Below are 15,932 nucleotides of genomic sequence, written 5' to 3' on the forward strand. Positions count from 1 at the left end.
GGGAAGAGGTAGGCAGAGGCGAGGGTTGAGGCAACCGGCGGCTGCTTCATCTTGTGGGGAAACCACTGCTAAATTAATTAAGCTGGCTGTTTCGCCAAAGCAACAGTTGCCGCGCTATTACTGTGTCATTAAAGGCGGCATCAGCTAACGCACTGCCCTAGTTTGGCCCCCAGTGATGTCATCACAGGATGCTTCTAGGCACTTCCACAAGATCCCTCTTTTGAAAATAAATTTATTCCAGCGGATGGCTATGTAGAGATCACTACGGTTCCATGGGCTTTTCCACGTGCATTATTTTCTTCACGGTGCGTAGTCTCAGACGGCCAGGAGTGTGACTTCTGAAGCGTTTTTACCGGATTTTCACGTGTTTCCGCACCAGGAACTGAAGAAATACTGTTTTGAGAAGGGAGTTCTTGGCAGCAGGCGCGTACAGGGCCCGATGACCCCCGGGCTTCGAGCTGACTCCCCAGCGCGCCGCTTCCTCTATCCTGTTCCAAAACATCCTCTTTCATCTCCATTGCACGAGCTAGCATGTAACTAACCTTCCTCTGATGAGCCAGAGCCTCCTCTTTGTCATTTACCTGTACATTTATTAAAAGAGAAAGAAAATACACTAGTTTATGAGCTAAGAACAAGGCAGTCCATGTAAATCGACAGTTGTATGTGCTCCCTTAAGGACTCAGGATGAATAGTTCAACAAAATACTAACCAAATCTATTAAGATCTTCAGGATTTCATGAGGATTGTCTAGCTCTTCAACCTTCCTACAGTCCACATGTGATGAGAGCAGGCCCGAGAGTTTTTGCCCCAGACTGTTCTTGTTCCCTTGTAACTTCACATGTCCTAAGGAAAAGAAAAGTACAAGAACTGTGGAATTGCCTGGTAGGAGAAAAACTACTTTGGAATAAAACTGGCATGCGTAAAACTGGATTCTGAACCATCTCCTCCAAAAGGGCAACGCGAGCTACAGCTTCTCCCATTGTACATAGAGTGGCAGATTACTTGCATGCAGCACCACCCTTACCGTCACTTAAAGGCTAAACAGACCTTTCATCAGACCTATGGGCAAATTGAAAATAAAATTCTTTTTGCTGTATGGGAAATACACTTTGACACTCTAGTTAAACAACAATTCTTGGTAATTTGGTTTTAAACAGTCAGTAGCCTAAAAAAAAAGATTCTTTGACATAAGCTGTTTAAAAGTTTCTAAGATTTCTAAACTGATTAAAATACTTTAAAATTATGAAACGTATGTATCAGGATGTAGAGCTCGGAAACAATGATGTCAGTACAGGGGAAACAGATATTCAAGATGTATGCTGCTTTAGTGTTACATCCCGAGGGTGCTGAAGGAATCTAGAACACCCACCAAACTTCTAAGCCTGGCACCTCCAGGTAAATGGCTAACACAAATGTACCTTGGAGTGCCACTCCTAAATTCTGCTATGGTTTTGATCATGACATAAGCACTTAAACACTCCTCCTTATCTTTTCTTAAAGAAGAAACGGATAATAAGAATTCTTCCGCTTTTACAGAGTGCTTTGCAACTCACAGATGACCATGTGAAGTATAAGAGTAATAAATACTGATGTAGATACACAGACATAATGAAAAATGGCATTGTATTTAGTATTTCAGTGAAAGCTCAGTATATATTTTTTGCATTTCTCCTCCCTCCCTAACTCTTACATAGAGATCATTTTAAAAAAACCCAGCATATTAAACTGCTGATAGCATCTAAAATGGCCAGGCTAAACTTGCCAGATGTTAGCTTTTTGGTGCTGTTTTCATAACAAACCACCTTAATATCCAGCATGTTATTGTCATCCTGGGTAACAGCTTATTTATTCGAGCATGTTTTTACTCAGATAATAGAGTTCATGAATGTGTAATAAAAAAGAGCTACATTAAAAGCCTAGACTGGTAGCTCCAATGTCCTACAGTAGTATTTATATATTCCACTTAGGCACCCTTCCCTACATATGTGAAGCTTCTGGTAGAAATTCTTCAGCTACATGACACACTATTTAACGTATTTACAGTTTTGACATAACTTTGTTCCTTTTTTCTTGGCTCTTCAGAAGCCTCAGTCAGCAATTAAACCACAACCATACATTTAATACAGCAAGAAAGTCTGCCTGTGCCACTTGTCAGCCAACTTCTTTTCCAGTCAACCATTACAGACGTACAGCATGCACAGTTACCATTGTCTTTCAGACGTCTCCAGTTCATAAATTTTGTTTCCTTCTTAATCTTTATCACTTCTGCAAGCCTCAGGGCTTGGTCCTTCCTCTGCATTAGCTGCTGCTCAAATGCAATTCTGAAGGCATCTGCCATTACATAAGCTTCATCTTTACTCTTCTTCAGATTTTCAATCTGGTTTTAATTTAGAGAAAATTTAAGGTATATTAAGCAATTTGGAAGTGATAGCCGATTTAAAATGTATATTAAAAGACAGATGGAAGTCATTAACACAGTCAACCTGTAAATAAATGTAATCAGGGAAGTAGTACAAACCAAATGAAGTGCTTTCTTGCCATGTTAAGAAACACATTTTGAAATGTGTATTGAAGTCCTTACCCTTCCTCCTCTACGCACGCGCACACTACCACCCATCCACACAGACAAGCTTCCAGCACTGCCTGTTTATCTCTGCGCATGCAGAAGAGCTCAAGGACGGCATATGCCGGTTGGGCCAGGAGCAAAAGGAGCAAAAGAATGGTATCTATGTCAGGCTTAATAACTTTGGTACAAAAGGGACACGACAGTACTTGTTTTCAAAACCAGTAAGTCAACTGGAACTTCTGCAGTGGGACCACAAGGACGGTTACCACGTTGCAGACTCAAATACAAATCAGAATAAAAATTCTAAAACTATAGAATTTCACTAAATTAAAAAACTTAAGAGTTTGGAAATCATGGTATTGATTTAAGCGTGATGTAAATATGTGGTTTTCAGCAAGATCAGCTTCCTGACCTCGCTGGGAGAGCAGGCTTGTGAGTGCTGATGTCAATGCAAGGGAGGGGTGGAATGCACTGCCAGGCAGGCAGGAAGGAAAAGGGTCGGTGCTAGTCCACGCTGACACTGTCTATACATTTATGGAGTGCACATGCTTAGAGTGTTTTTCCTTTTTTTAGATTAAAAAATATGGGTGGAAGGAAAAAGAATGAGAAAAAGAATTCTCTTTTTACTAGTAAAGCTGATTGATATCATAGTTACAGTTTTATATCAGCAAAAGTTAGGGCATTACAAGCATTACAAAAAAACATTATTTCTGAGAAGCATTCTTGTTTTAAGACACATTAGTTTGTGTAAGCTGCAGTAGCGTGTTTCTGGCTTTATTTGGTTTTGAGCACAAGCACCCTTCTGCTTGTTCAGATCTAAGCCAAGCAGCGTTACCTCTTGCTTGAGATGAAGAAGTTGCTTTCGAGTTACAGCTGCCATTTTAGCACAGGGGCAAGGTTGCCCTCCAGATGTATTGCAGGTGCAGGCTCCAAGAACTGCCAGCTTAAAATCCAAAACAAACCACCAGTTAAGTATCTATCTGAATACGCCACAACTAGCAAAAAACCATCCTGAAACTCCAAAGGGAGTGTAAAGGGTCAGGTGAAGCAAGCTACAAGAGATTTAGGCACGATTTCTTTTGACTCACAACCACACACATTAAATGTTTTTTTCTGCAAGATAACCTAAAGGCAAAAATTTTCGGCCTGTGTATGCCTGCGTATCCCTGCAGACCTCATTAGAATTTTTTTTTCACTCAGTAAAGTAAAGCAGTAGGCCTAGGAGTTAAGAATTAAGATACAGAGAAGAAACAAATAAGCATGCTGGCTTGTGAAAAATAGCCTGATACTCATTCTGTTTACTCTTTCTTTGCAAGATAGGAATCACGACGCACCACAAATTAGAAAACTGATTAACAGGCACGCAAGGGCATATTGTCATTAGCTAAAAATTGGTTCAAAGAAACAGTTAAATAATCAGTAAGCAAAATTTATCTATATTTTGCATATAAACATAGCTTTGAACCAGCCATTTTGAAAAACATGCAAGTCCTACTTACTTCAAGACCTGTAAAATCTGTAATGCCACTTTTATTCAAGGACATGTTTTCCTGAACAACCTTCTGTTGTTTCACATCTAGCATTGCAAGAAATTCCAAACACTGCTGATTCAGGACTATGAAATAAAACAAGGAAAGTGATTACAAAGTCTGCTGCTCTGATTTCTTAATTTCTGAGTTTAACTACACCCAAATGAAGCAGTCCTATAGTTCAAGCAGCAGCTTGGGAATATGATGAGACTATGTGGATCTAGAAACTCAGATCCCAGTTGTCTTTCCTTCTGTGTTTTCCCAGAGGTAATGACCGACTTACAGAGATACCGTTTCCTGTAATACTCTGCCTCAGTACTAAGTGCTTATCTCTTTGTACACTTACAACTGAGACAGCTGCTTTTTTAGAATAGCACAGTATTGGGAAAATAATATCAGCTGTTTTAAAGCTTTTTGGAAACCAAAAATACAGGAAAGGGGCTTGAGCCATCTGATCCAGCCAGACACCTGCACAACCTGCAGTTTGAAAAGCTCCACTATAAAGCCATCAAGCTGAATACTTCAAAGTTTGTTCTAAGGGAATCTATGTGGGTATGTTAAACCAGAATGTCTTCAGTGCAGATTGTCACTGTAGCAGGAGCACTTGGTGGTTCCCCTGGCTGCTGTTGCCTCCTTCCAGGACACGACCAGGAGTATGGTCCGGTTGTGTCCCTCCACACCCACGGTGTCACCACACCAGGGAGATAAGGTAGGTATACTTCTTTCACACCTGATCTACTCTTTAAGCTATGCATACCTGACTTTTCCTGTCATTTAATGTTTTTTCTTTTTTGTTCAAGTGACAATGTGAGAAAAAAACAAACACAACTTGTCTGTTTAAAGAGGGCTTCTGCATATCCACTAATATCAGCTGCCAGTAACAAGAGACTTATCCCAACAGAAATCTTCCTTCATCGCTAAATCCTGAATTATTCCTCAGAAACAGTATATTAAGAGGAATAGCTGTTGGTGGCTTACTTGTGTTTTCAGCTTTAAGAGTTTTAACTTCTTCTGTTCTCAGTTTCAAAGCTTCCTTAAGAGCTGCGTTTTCACAATATATCCTACAGAAGGTAGAAAAAGGCTGTATTAGCTTCTAATAAAATACTTTAAAATGGCTACTCAAATGAAAAAAAAAAAAATTAGCCTGTTAAAACATTGTATCTAATACTTCTGCAAATTAAAATCAGGATTACTGGAAAGATTGAAGAAAAAAATCAAAACTGAAAAGAGTTGTGTATTTGGTTTGACAAGATATCATCCATGCAGCATTACACAAGCAGTTTCCTCACTTGTACATTTGTTTATGGAAAAAATTGTAAAATTTTTCCATAACAATACCTGTACCAATAATATGCAGTACGTTGTTAGATCCAAATCTGCTAGCCAGGGGCTAATAAGCAACCTAAAACTACTCCCACGTAACCCTCTGAAGGAAGTTCTGTGTGTAGGCTTGGTCTGACTGGCACTGAACTAAGGCTAAGAAAGCAGGCTACGCCAGGCTGCCTTCTATGGAGTCACTCCTCGTTACCCAGGCTGCAGGTGGCTGGGCAGGCAGCAAAACCAGGAATCTCTGCACTCATGCAGAGGTTTCTCTGCAACCCAGATAGCATGCACTGTTCAAACAGGCTCCCCTTGTTCATGAAACCACACCCTCACACAACCAATTCAAACGCGCCCAAGTATGGCCAAGTGAATGTTAAAAAAAAGAAATAAAAAAAATTCATTCACATGTAAGTAGATGGTGCCAACAACTTCAGGGTTTAACAAGAGGTGAGTTTTGAGTACCACATAACCATTAGAAACACAAAGAAATTTGTAATTACGGACCTCTGAAACACTTGCTAGAAATCTCTTCCCTGAAAGAACAAAATTGCTATTGGACATGTGACAACATGGCTCTGGTCTGAATTTTAGAAAGTAAACTTCCTGTAGTCTTAATACTGTTCTCAACAGCAGTACTTTTGAGCGTTGCAACCTGAGAACATACAATATGCATTTATAATGCATTTTTCCTTGAAGTATTTAAGTATTTCCTTCTTGAAAAGAAAAGTGGCAATTTGAAGTCCTAAATGTTAAAGGAATACAATTTATTTGGTGCATCTCTTCAGCCGTCAGTAAATGCAGCACACTGTAAATTCCTGGTTTTGTTTAAAACTAAATAGTAGCCTGGATTATTTCACTTGAATAAACAATGGGAAATACACATTCTTCTCATCCTTGTCTCAGGTATCAGAAAGCTTTTTGCAAAGCGGACCGAGCTCCTGGCTTGCAGTCTTCTGAAGCCACGTCTCTAGCTTTCAACCGTTAACACTAGTTTTGTTGCTCCAAACTACCCTGCTACACTTCCAGTCTCCTAAGTCAGCAAAGCCAAAGGGTTTTTCAAGAGGTATCCCTTGACAAGCGTAACTAAGTTAACAGGTGAACAAGACACAGTATCATAACAAAACTCTTACAAATGAACAGTTTGTAAACTTTTGGCTTATTCTTGGTTCAAAGTTTGAAAATTTTAAATAAAATTCTCCATTTAAATAATAATAATTCTGATGGGTAGCCTTCAGAGATATCATTTCTACATTTAAGTAAGTGAGCCTGCTGGTCACATTTTTCAAGGCCTGATATTGTGTTATTAGTTTAGTGCCTCTGGCATCTTCTGCTTGCCTAACCACACCTGCTGTCCGTCCAGAGTAACTCTTATTTAAACAAAGAACCAGTTGATCAGCCTCCCTCAAGAGCATTCCGTTTTACCTGTACGTATGCTCATACCTACAATGCAAGAAAATAAAGCAATGATTAACCAGCAAATGATATTTCCACACGCATGCACATACCATTATTTTCTATGCCTCATTTACATTTAAAGTAAATAAGGACAGTCTGGCTCCAGCTGGCTAACATAATAACATAATAGGATGAAAACGAAAACTCAGCCTAACAAAGCTAGCCTATATACACACTAAAGAATTGAGACTTAGTAATTCTAGTAGTTTTAACTGAAAAATACAAATGTGACTAGCATGAAAATTAAATAAATATTCCCAAGTCTGGAAGGAAATTAGGAAAACACAAAAACTCCAGAAAACCTGATGAAGCAAACTTGGAACACAAGGAAGATGACATAATAGCATTTAATGCAATTAAAAAAACCCCCGAAGACACACAATGTAAGTCAAATACCTGTCATATTTTTCTGTCCATTTGTCTTCTATGTTTTTAAATCTATCCTGATCAAATTCAATTTCCCATTGCAAAATATTTATTTCCTGTGGAAACAAAACAAACCCGCAGCAGTTCATTACAAGCCTCCCATTGAAAGGAAGAAGAGGAACTGCTGGTGCTGAGTTTGGCACTGACAGAGAGCTATGTGACCAACAATGATGACAATTGATGACAGTGTTAAAAATACATTTGGTGCCAGACACCAAAACCTTTCTGCATCACTGATCTATGGATTCCAGACTCTGCTGCATTAACTAATGCTTGTAGCGGCTTATGACAAAAACAAACCCATGCTGCCACATTTCCCTGTCCCCTTACTGTTTGGTGGAAAGGCCACACAGGAAGAGAAAAAAAGCATAAAACTCAGTTTAACAAGGTAGCTCAATGTCACCTTCCTCCTCCTCCTCCCCATCTCCCCTATGAAAATTTGGCACCTGTTTCTTAGACTCGTTGGGAAGTTCTAGATGAAAAGCATGATACATTAACATCTTCCCTTTCTATGAAAAAGGAAGAAGAATACTTTCACGAAAACCTTGAGCTAATGGCAGATTTGTACCAATTTAAATAAACAGTCTGATAACCTCATACTAATAGCAGTGGACTTCTCTGTTTTTGTACAGGTGTGAAGGAAACATGCACCCTTACCTTTTCTAAAGTTCTCTTTTCTTCCTCAGTTTTCTTAAGCATTGCTTTTGTATGACTAGTGGCTTTATTAAACACTGCCTGCAAAAAAAAGCACAACTGTCAAATGCTGTAAGTAAGTTTACTTAATTTGGCTTTAGCCAAATTTTCAGTTTGACATCAAGAGAAGTTCACATTCTTAGTTAAACAGGAGCGTGCAGAATTACAAACGTTAGCAACTTGCTAAGTCCCAGTGAGTTCTAATTTCAAGTCACAAATAGCTATGTTGCATAACAAACTTGTGTTTCAATCCCATAATCTTTTCTATTGAAAAATGTAGCGTCATTTAAAATGAGATCATGTCTTCTTTAGGGCTTGTCCACAAAATCAGCTCTTAAAAGACTTGGTTACAACATACTTACACTTTGATCCAGGTGTAACTTACTACAAATGTCTGAGGGTAGAAACTGCAGAACTGTAAATGGGTTATGCAAGTAGGCTAAAAAACAGGAACTGATTTCTACATTATTCATTGTGATAGTGAATAAAAATACTACAAACTGTGAACAAAAGACTGACCTAACATTTACTGCATACTGTCCTCTAAGACAACAGATGGAGAAATCATCTGAAAATATCTGTGCTTTGCAGCATTATTTCAAGCATTGGCAAAATCTATAATTTAAGGGACTGGAAAGAAGGCCTTGTTCTTTAAGTTAAATAGATAAATCCTCAAGGATCCTCAAAGATAAAATTGTGAGAATTTGCTACAACAGTAAAGTCTTCTTAAATAGCAACAATAGTTCCATGCAGAAAAAGCAGTAAATCGTAGAAGCCAAGTCTGTAAACACTCGCAGACTCAAGGCTTTAAATTGTAGCCCTGGGAAGAACTTAGGTTTGGGGGGTTTTGATGAGGAGTGGCAGGAAGATTTATTCTGTTTTCCCTCCTTTACCACTAAGTACCTAAATGATTTCTGAACAACTCCTACCATGCTCTGCAGAATTCTTAGGGCTTCATCTTTTCCTTCAAGCTGTCTTTGAGATGCTTCAAGCTCAATTTTCAAAATTTCAACTTCCTGAAGCAAAATAAAATAGGTACACTGAGTAAAAGCCAAGGTAATCCTGTTAAAATTTGACTGTAACAGCAATGTAAATTTGCCCTCTTCAAAAAACAATCTTCTCATCTTTCTAGTCTATATGATTGTTTTCTGACTGATAGCTTGCTTGCGATGAAGAAACATTAACAGTGCACACTAGCACAAAATCCTTAAAGAAGAATACTTGTAATCATTATTCTGTCTGTTCTCTTCCAGTGTATGTGGAAAATAAACCACTGCAGTTCTGCCTTGCTAAAGAAGTTTTATATATAAACATAGGTATGGAGTTTTAAAATAAGTAAGCAGAACAGAATACAGTTTTCTTACATATGCAGTGGCAAATATTACAAATATATACTAAAATATAAATGCTATATTAATATGACATACTATATTATACAAAATATCCATACGCTATAGTGCGAGTATCATGTTAGGACTGTTAGATCAAAACCACTAGTTGTCCAGAACAAAACAACAACAAAACAGATTCCTGCTCCAGGTACATGCCAATCACGTGTTTGTGCAACATTCACCCCCTTCAGAAGAAAGCAGTTTTTCAATTTCCAAGAGTTAAAAGAAAATTTACTGCTTTGTATACTTATCTTTCCTTAACCCCTTTGTAGGTCACTCAGTTTGTTCACTTGTGGTCATACCAACCTTTTTTTCATAGTTCTTCCAGCTCTATTACTTCAACAATTGACACTGAAATTGTACCTGGGAGCAGTGGCAATTTATCAGTTTTGTCTAACTGGAAATGAGTAAGGTTCCTTGACATTTTAACTTGCTGTGCACTGAAAGTTCTTCATGCTAATACAACTTGAAAATGACCTACCATGGGCTATCCTGAGGTTAAAGAACACAATGCAGATGAAGTGTGTATTTTTACAGCTGAGGTCACCCTGCTCTTTCTCCCTGGACTGATGCCAACACATCAACACATTTAACCACAGGAAAATGAAAATGTAGGCGTTAACTACCTTTGAACAAAAATGCAGATTAAAAACCCACTGCAGATTTTCAGGCCCCAAAGCTTAATAAAAAAAGAACACCTGCTAGAAAAGGAGTACAATCCTTAAAAAAGGAGTATAATCCTTTTAATATTCTCTACGTCTTTAAGAGTACTCCCCCCCCCCCCCCCCAAAAAAAAAAAATCCAGAGTATAACTGCAGCTCATACTCTGATTTTCTGGCATAAAATTTAATGAGGCTTCCAGCTACCACTCTAATTTCAAGTACCTGAATCCACCCAAGATTCTGGACATGCCAAGATCTTCAGCTAACCTAACACTGTGCTTTACTTTGCTATGTTAAAAGGAAATGCAGATTTCAAGAGCAGCGTACTTGGCACAGTTACTAACCTCTAGAGCTTCCCGAAGTTGTTGCTTTAGTTCTTCATTTGACACTTCACTATTACATGCTGTAGGATTGATAGGAGATATGAAATGATGAGATACTATAATATTTACAAAAGAAAACATGAGAATTTGCTTTACCCAGAAAACAGGTAACATGCAGAGGTCAATTTTCATCTTTGTGGTTTTTTTTCTTCTGGAGTTAATATAAACAGATTCAAGCAATATATAAATACTAAGCTCAAACACATTGTTTCACAGTTAAAGAAGTGAAATGGGAAAAAAGGTCAGTTGTAAAGAGACCTAAAATAAGGACAATTATTTTAGAGTTTCCTTTAAAAATAACCCCACAACAAAATTGCCATCTTGATTAAAAAAAAAATTTCATTTTTTAGATTCTTTTCACCTTGTAACTTTCCAACAACCAAAGCCAACACAAGAGTAGCTAGCACTGTTTAGAACTAGAGGCAATTTTCAACAGATGAAGATAAGTACGGTGGTGGAGTATCCCACAAGATCCTATATTCCCCTAAACAAGCAGTTACTACTGGTATGTATCGTTGTTCTTAAACTGAGCATTGCAGAGATATGTTAAGATGCAGCCTCCTACTAAATCAAAGTCAGGTTCATGTGGACTTTAGTCATGCTTTCATGGATATCGCTGTGTGAAAGACCTAGATCTAAGACAGGCATCACACAGAGACCAGGAGAAGAACAGTGAGAACAATAGGAATTACGCTGCTCTTGTAACATCTTCGCACTGAAGATGCTGAAACCAATAAAGAATAATTACTGCGGTGTGTGGAGAGGATAATGGGGACTTGTTCTAAAGAAGAGAAATAAGCAAGCTATATGGAAATACTTCAGTCAAAATACTAAAAATGGCTAAAAATACAAGGAAAGGCAGCTAAATTGTAATGAATAGCACTGCCTATATTTCATTTTATTTACAGCAGTGTTGCCTTCACAAAAAAATGAATGCCAGCACCGGGAGAACAGAGATGGGCAGGTTCTTAAAACAGCACCTTAACATCAAAAGTATGCCAATTCACAAACTTCAACTAAATAGCAAGCAGGATTTTGAATATTTAGCCACAAGCTTTAGATACACTTTCTAGGAAGACACACTTAAACCAGGAATCCAAGCAATTCCATTCAATTTCATATACGTATTTAGAGGAAAACAATGCTGTCCCCCACCACAGGATGCTCTTCGCTCAATGTTACTTCCAAACGCAAGACTAAGCACTTTAAAAATGGTCATTTTACACTAAGAAGGGCCACAGCCTCATTCACTTGAAAACCAATTCTGCTATTAACGTTTTGGGAGGAAGATGTAGGAACAGAGATACTCCTCTGCTGCCTCAATGGCATTGAGCATCTCGTTTTGTGACTCCCAACAGCAGCAGACTTACAGGCTGCACCAACTAACCTGTGAGGCTGTGCTGGATCCCAGCAGGCATGCAATGCACACGCACTTCTCGGAATCCTTCCGAGATCTCCAAAGTGTTTTGGCAAACGGTTTGAATTAAAGTTGATGATACCTTGTGAAGCAGCTGAACTGCTCAGTTCTGCTAATAGAGATTTTTCTTATGGTGAATAATCAACTTCTAAATTACTCTTACCACAGCTATTTTGTTGCATGGAACTGGTAACAGACTTTTTGGATGATCCGTCGTAAGAACTGTTTTGTTTTGAACCGGGAAGAGCTGCAGCATCATTTTCTTCCACTCTCTTTGCTGACAAGAGAGAACTGCAAACCTTTCCAGATCCCTTCCTAGATCTAAATGAATAGGAGTTTTGTAAATTTTCCCCTTCATAAATGCCTCCAGGTCTTCTCCCGAGTCCGTTTCCCAGGTCTCCGCATGTCATGTCATCCTCTTCTGCTTCCTCCATCTTCTCCTCCTGGATTTTTTTTTTGTTATTTTTGTTTGGTGTTTGTTTTTTTTTTTTTAACTCCTGACTGAGGGCACTTCACTTACTGGCAACGTGAGCAGTGCCTCCCGCAAAACAACGAGTTATTTTACCTAGAAAAACCAGAAAAACTCCATCGCTAAAGCAGCAAAACATTAAAGTGAAAAACTCCACAGCCGTCGGTGCCCGGCCGCTTCCCGTACCGGGTTCGGGCTGCCCGAGACCGCTCCCGCCGCACGGTAACACACCACAGCGCGGAAACTGGCGGCGAGGGACGGACGGACGGACGACGACACCCCGGTGGCAGCGCCTGGGTGATAGCCCGGCCCTGGCCCCCGCCGCCCCTCCCGGTCCCGGTCCCGGTGCCGGTCCCCCTCCCGCAGAGCCCCAGGCCCACCTGCCCGCCCGGCCTCGGCGCTGCCGGTCCCGCCTCCGGGGCGGGCGGGAGCGGGGCGGCAGCTCCGCGGGCAGGCTGCGCAGGGAGGGAGCGACAAGCGGGCTTAGCTGTCCGTTTGCCTTCGTTAATAGAGATCTACAGCCTGCATACAGCTCCCCCCGCACTCCCCCAGCCCCAGCAGCGTTTACGGAAATCCCAAGCAGCTTTTGGAAACGTGATTTTTACGGTGGAAGAGGCGGTCATTCAAAGCACGCTCAAGAGCTGGCAGCGGTGCAGACGCTTCCACGCCAGAGATCACCCGCCGTCTGGTTTCCCCTTCACGCAATAACCCCGACAGTGGCGGTTCGAGAGGAACACACGTACGCGTGCCTTTCCACGGCGCTTGGTCCCGATTCTGCAAGGAAACTCCTGATTTTTCACCGTTTGGGTTTACAGAGGGGTGAAACTGCTGATGCAGTACCATTCCTCTGTAAGTCTCACCAAAAAAATCTAGACCCAACTTGGAATAAAACAACCTTAACTATGTAATCATAATACCCTTCACAACAGGAATTTTCAAGCAAATAGTTTTACTATTCAAACTCGTGTATATAAAAAGTTCATTGGCAAGCACTTTCTACAGAATCTTTCACAAGGCTTTACAAGACACCTTTTTGGTGAAGCAAAGTTATTTCTACTTTGCACAGCTATGCTCTCCTAGGACCCAGGCTTTACAAGCAATTACAACAGAATTTGAAGTATTTGAAGTGTAACCATGGTTTGGATCGCTGCAGGTTCGTTATCTTGCCAAATGATGTACTGCCTTGATAAACTTACAGTGTTAAGTACGTTCCATGATTGGGGTGGGTGATGGAGAATACAGAGAGAAAAAGGAGAAAGAAAACTTACTGCTTAATATTCCACACCAGTGCCAATATAGCCAATGTTTCCTTATGCCATAAGTAATTCTCGAAGTTCTAATTATTTTAAAATACCTCTTACCAAGTCACTTCTCTTCCTCCAAAATAAAGCACCCCCCTCAAAATATATCATACACCCCCTGACGCTACATTAGCCTCCACACATTCAAGAATACAGCGCAGTATAGCAGGTTTTAGTCTAACAGTTCAGAAACAAACTCACTCATTTGCAGGACACTGTTTTACCCTTTAGAATTCAAAAGCTCCTCAACTGCCATCACTTATCAGGATTTCACAGTTTTCTTGTGGGGGGAAGGTTTGATTTGAATCGTAAGCTCCAAAAAATTTCTGTTATTGAACCTAGTTCCTGCTACTAAGGGCAACCGAGTCTTTTTCATCCTTTCATTCACAGCTGGATTTTCACTTGTGTCAGTTCTCCTGTGTGCCTCCCCCAGAGCGCTCCAGAGGCTGTTCCAAAGGCCTACAACCTGGTTATTCTGAACCTTCTTCTGGTCCCCAACCATATCAAGTTACAATAAAATTAATTTTAATTTATCATACAAGAATTATGAATGTCATTTATTAAACTCTCCCAGGAAGAGATCCAGCAGAGTTACTTTTTCACCAAATGTCAATTGTTGTCCTTCATCCATTGCTCAATCCATTGCATAATCTGATCCAAATTTCTCTCTAGGTCTTCTGGAGTGTTGCTGGGTAACTGGTGTACAATTTCCTCTCTATATGACAACATAGCTTCCTCATAAAGTGTCTGAAAAATTTCACACTGAAGGTTGTCTTGCAGCTTTTTCCCTTTGTAGCCCCTAGAAAACAAGAACAATACTGAGAGACGGTCTTAGGTAACGCAGAGAACTATGAAGTATTCTACAGAGAATCAGTAATTTATGCCCTAGCAAGATATCCAGTGAAGTCACACAACAGTACTTTACTCCTTATTTACTCCACTGACATACCTGCTTTCAAGTCTGTCATACAGAAATGAATTTTCCGTACGAAGTACAAATACTATATGAAACCACCGTTCAGGGAAAAAATCACAGCCGTGATAATCGACAATAACTCCACCCTCACTCATTTTATCTTCCAGTTCATCGATTACCTACAAAAAACCCCGAAGATAGGCATGTTTATCTGGAATTACAGAAAGTCAAAATACAAAAATGGTAGGTTTTGTAGTTGGACTTACCCTGTCTTCATCCAAAATCGGACAATCGTATTCCTCATCAAAACCTTCATACAGTTCTCCTGCAGCAAAAATAATTCGTGGAAGTCTGTGAAGTCACAGCAGTTATTAAAATTACTTATATAGTTGTGTTTATTTCAGGAAGATGGAAACAAAAGGTAGTGTTTAGAGCAAGGAACGCTTTGCTTACAAATCCGTGTAAGGATAGGTTTGTTATTTATTACTTAATGCAAAGTCTGCCACTGTTACTTAAATGCTTTTTTATCTCATACCAAAAACATTTCTGTTAACGCAAATTCATTGCGTTTTCATTTAATATATAACAAATGCGCTACAAGCCCACGGCTACACAAAGCAAAAAATATCTGAACTACTTTGACGAACTGCTTTGTAAATACGGCCTACCTTCTTTTGCCATGTCGCCCACATTAATATAGGTCATTCCTGTTCTTGACGCAAGTTCTTTTCCGAGTGTGGTTTTCCCGACGCCCGGAGTACCTAGAGACAAAACGCCATATAAAATGGTAAGAGAAGAGCCTGCAAGTCCCCTTCAAATAACCTGCTAAGGAGTCACAAAGGCAGCTTTTGTCAGTCAGTGTTGGCAAGTTCGTGTAAGAGAAAGGAAGCAAAAAGCTGCATGAGAAAGAAAAACATGTAAGAGCAATGTCTAGAGATTACAAAGAAAACTCTTCACTTTGCGCAGAAGCGTTACTCCAACCGGGATGACGCAAAAGTAAACCCTGCTTCATTTAAAAGCCCCAATTAATATGGAAAAGCCCCGAGCTTTCACGCACAGCAGTCCGGCGCCGCCTGCGCTGGGCCCTCACACCCCGAATCACCCCGGGCTGTGAACGGGGCTGCGGCTGGCCCTGCGGGGGGAGGCCCCAGCCCCGCCAGGCTCCCCGCCCGCACCCCCGGCAGCCCCGCCGCGGCCATAAGCCGCCCGGACACCACCGGTGTCCTCCCTCTTCGGCTCGGCCCAGCCCTGGGCCCGGCCCGCCGCTACCCCCGTCCCGTACCGGTCAGCAGAAGGTTGGGCCGCCTCATGCCGCCGCTCCGCGCCGCCGCCAGCGGCGGCCGCCGGTCGCCTAGGAAAGACGTAAGCGGGGGCCTCCGCCGCCGCCGCCGCCCGCTGATG

General features: G+C 40.6%; 2 protein-coding genes across 3 annotated transcripts; both read right to left on the reverse strand.

The window, feature by feature from the left end:
* Window positions 1–65: 65 nt before the first annotated feature.
* Window positions 66–12,601, reverse strand: CCDC125 (coiled-coil domain containing 125). Of its 2 annotated transcripts, XM_052778310.1 has the most exons (13): window positions 12,357–12,601; window positions 12,009–12,282; window positions 10,390–10,448; window positions 8,922–9,008; window positions 7,957–8,034; window positions 7,270–7,355; window positions 6,841–6,858; window positions 5,074–5,156; window positions 4,066–4,181; window positions 3,402–3,509; window positions 2,206–2,377; window positions 710–843; window positions 66–581 (listed from the first exon to the last, which is right to left on the reverse strand). In XM_052778310.1, exons 2-13 carry the CDS (start codon window positions 12,277–12,279, stop codon window positions 249–251), a joined length of 1,545 nt encoding a protein of 514 aa, XP_052634270.1. In that variant the 5' UTR covers window positions 12,280–12,282; window positions 12,357–12,601; the 3' UTR covers window positions 66–248. The 2 variants fall into 2 exon arrangements, with proteins under 2 accessions (XP_052634270.1, XP_052634271.1); XM_052778311.1 differs by lacking the exon at window positions 6,841–6,858 and having other exon boundaries at window positions 67–581; window positions 12,009–12,600.
* A 645-nt stretch (window positions 12,602–13,246) lies between these two features.
* AK6 (adenylate kinase 6) lies at window positions 13,247–15,918 on the reverse strand. Its single transcript, XM_052778314.1, has 5 exons — window positions 15,814–15,918; window positions 15,200–15,292; window positions 14,798–14,856; window positions 14,565–14,710; window positions 13,247–14,414 (listed from the first exon to the last, which is right to left on the reverse strand). The coding sequence occupies exons 1-5, from the start codon at window positions 15,839–15,841 to the stop codon at window positions 14,225–14,227; spliced, it is 516 nt and encodes a 171-aa protein (XP_052634274.1). The 5' UTR covers window positions 15,842–15,918; the 3' UTR covers window positions 13,247–14,224.
* Between the last annotated feature and the right edge of the window lie 14 nt (window positions 15,919–15,932).

The sequence above is a fragment of the Harpia harpyja genome, chromosome Z (assembly GCF_026419915.1).
Source record: "Harpia harpyja isolate bHarHar1 chromosome Z, bHarHar1 primary haplotype, whole genome shotgun sequence".
Classification (NCBI taxonomy): domain Eukaryota; kingdom Metazoa; phylum Chordata; class Aves; order Accipitriformes; family Accipitridae; genus Harpia; species Harpia harpyja.

What these genes read in the sequence shown, in the direction of transcription:
- CCDC125 (XM_052778310.1), bottom strand. Translation starts at nt 12,279, where the DNA reads ATGGAGGAAGCAGAAGAGGATGACATGACATGCGGAGACCTGGGAAAC. An exon ending in AACTTCGGGAAGCTCTAGAG is followed by an intron (nt 9,009 to 10,389) that starts GTTAGTAACTGT and finishes ATTTTGCTTCAG; the next exon opens with GAAGTTGAAATTTTGAAAAT. An exon ending in TCTTAAAGCTGAAAACACAA is followed by an intron (nt 4,182 to 5,073) that starts GTAAGCCACCAA and finishes TTTATTTCATAG; the next exon opens with TCCTGAATCAGCAGTGTTTG.
- AK6 (XM_052778314.1), bottom strand. Translation starts at nt 15,841, where the DNA reads ATGAGGCGGCCCAACCTTCTGCTGACCG. An exon ending in GCCCAACCTTCTGCTGACCG is followed by an intron (nt 15,293 to 15,813) that starts GTACGGGACGGG and finishes TTTTGTCTCTAG; the next exon opens with GTACTCCGGGCGTCGGGAAA. An exon ending in TATGACAGACTTGAAAGCAG is followed by an intron (nt 14,415 to 14,564) that starts GTATGTCAGTGG and finishes CTTGTTTTCTAG; the next exon opens with GGGCTACAAAGGGAAAAAGC.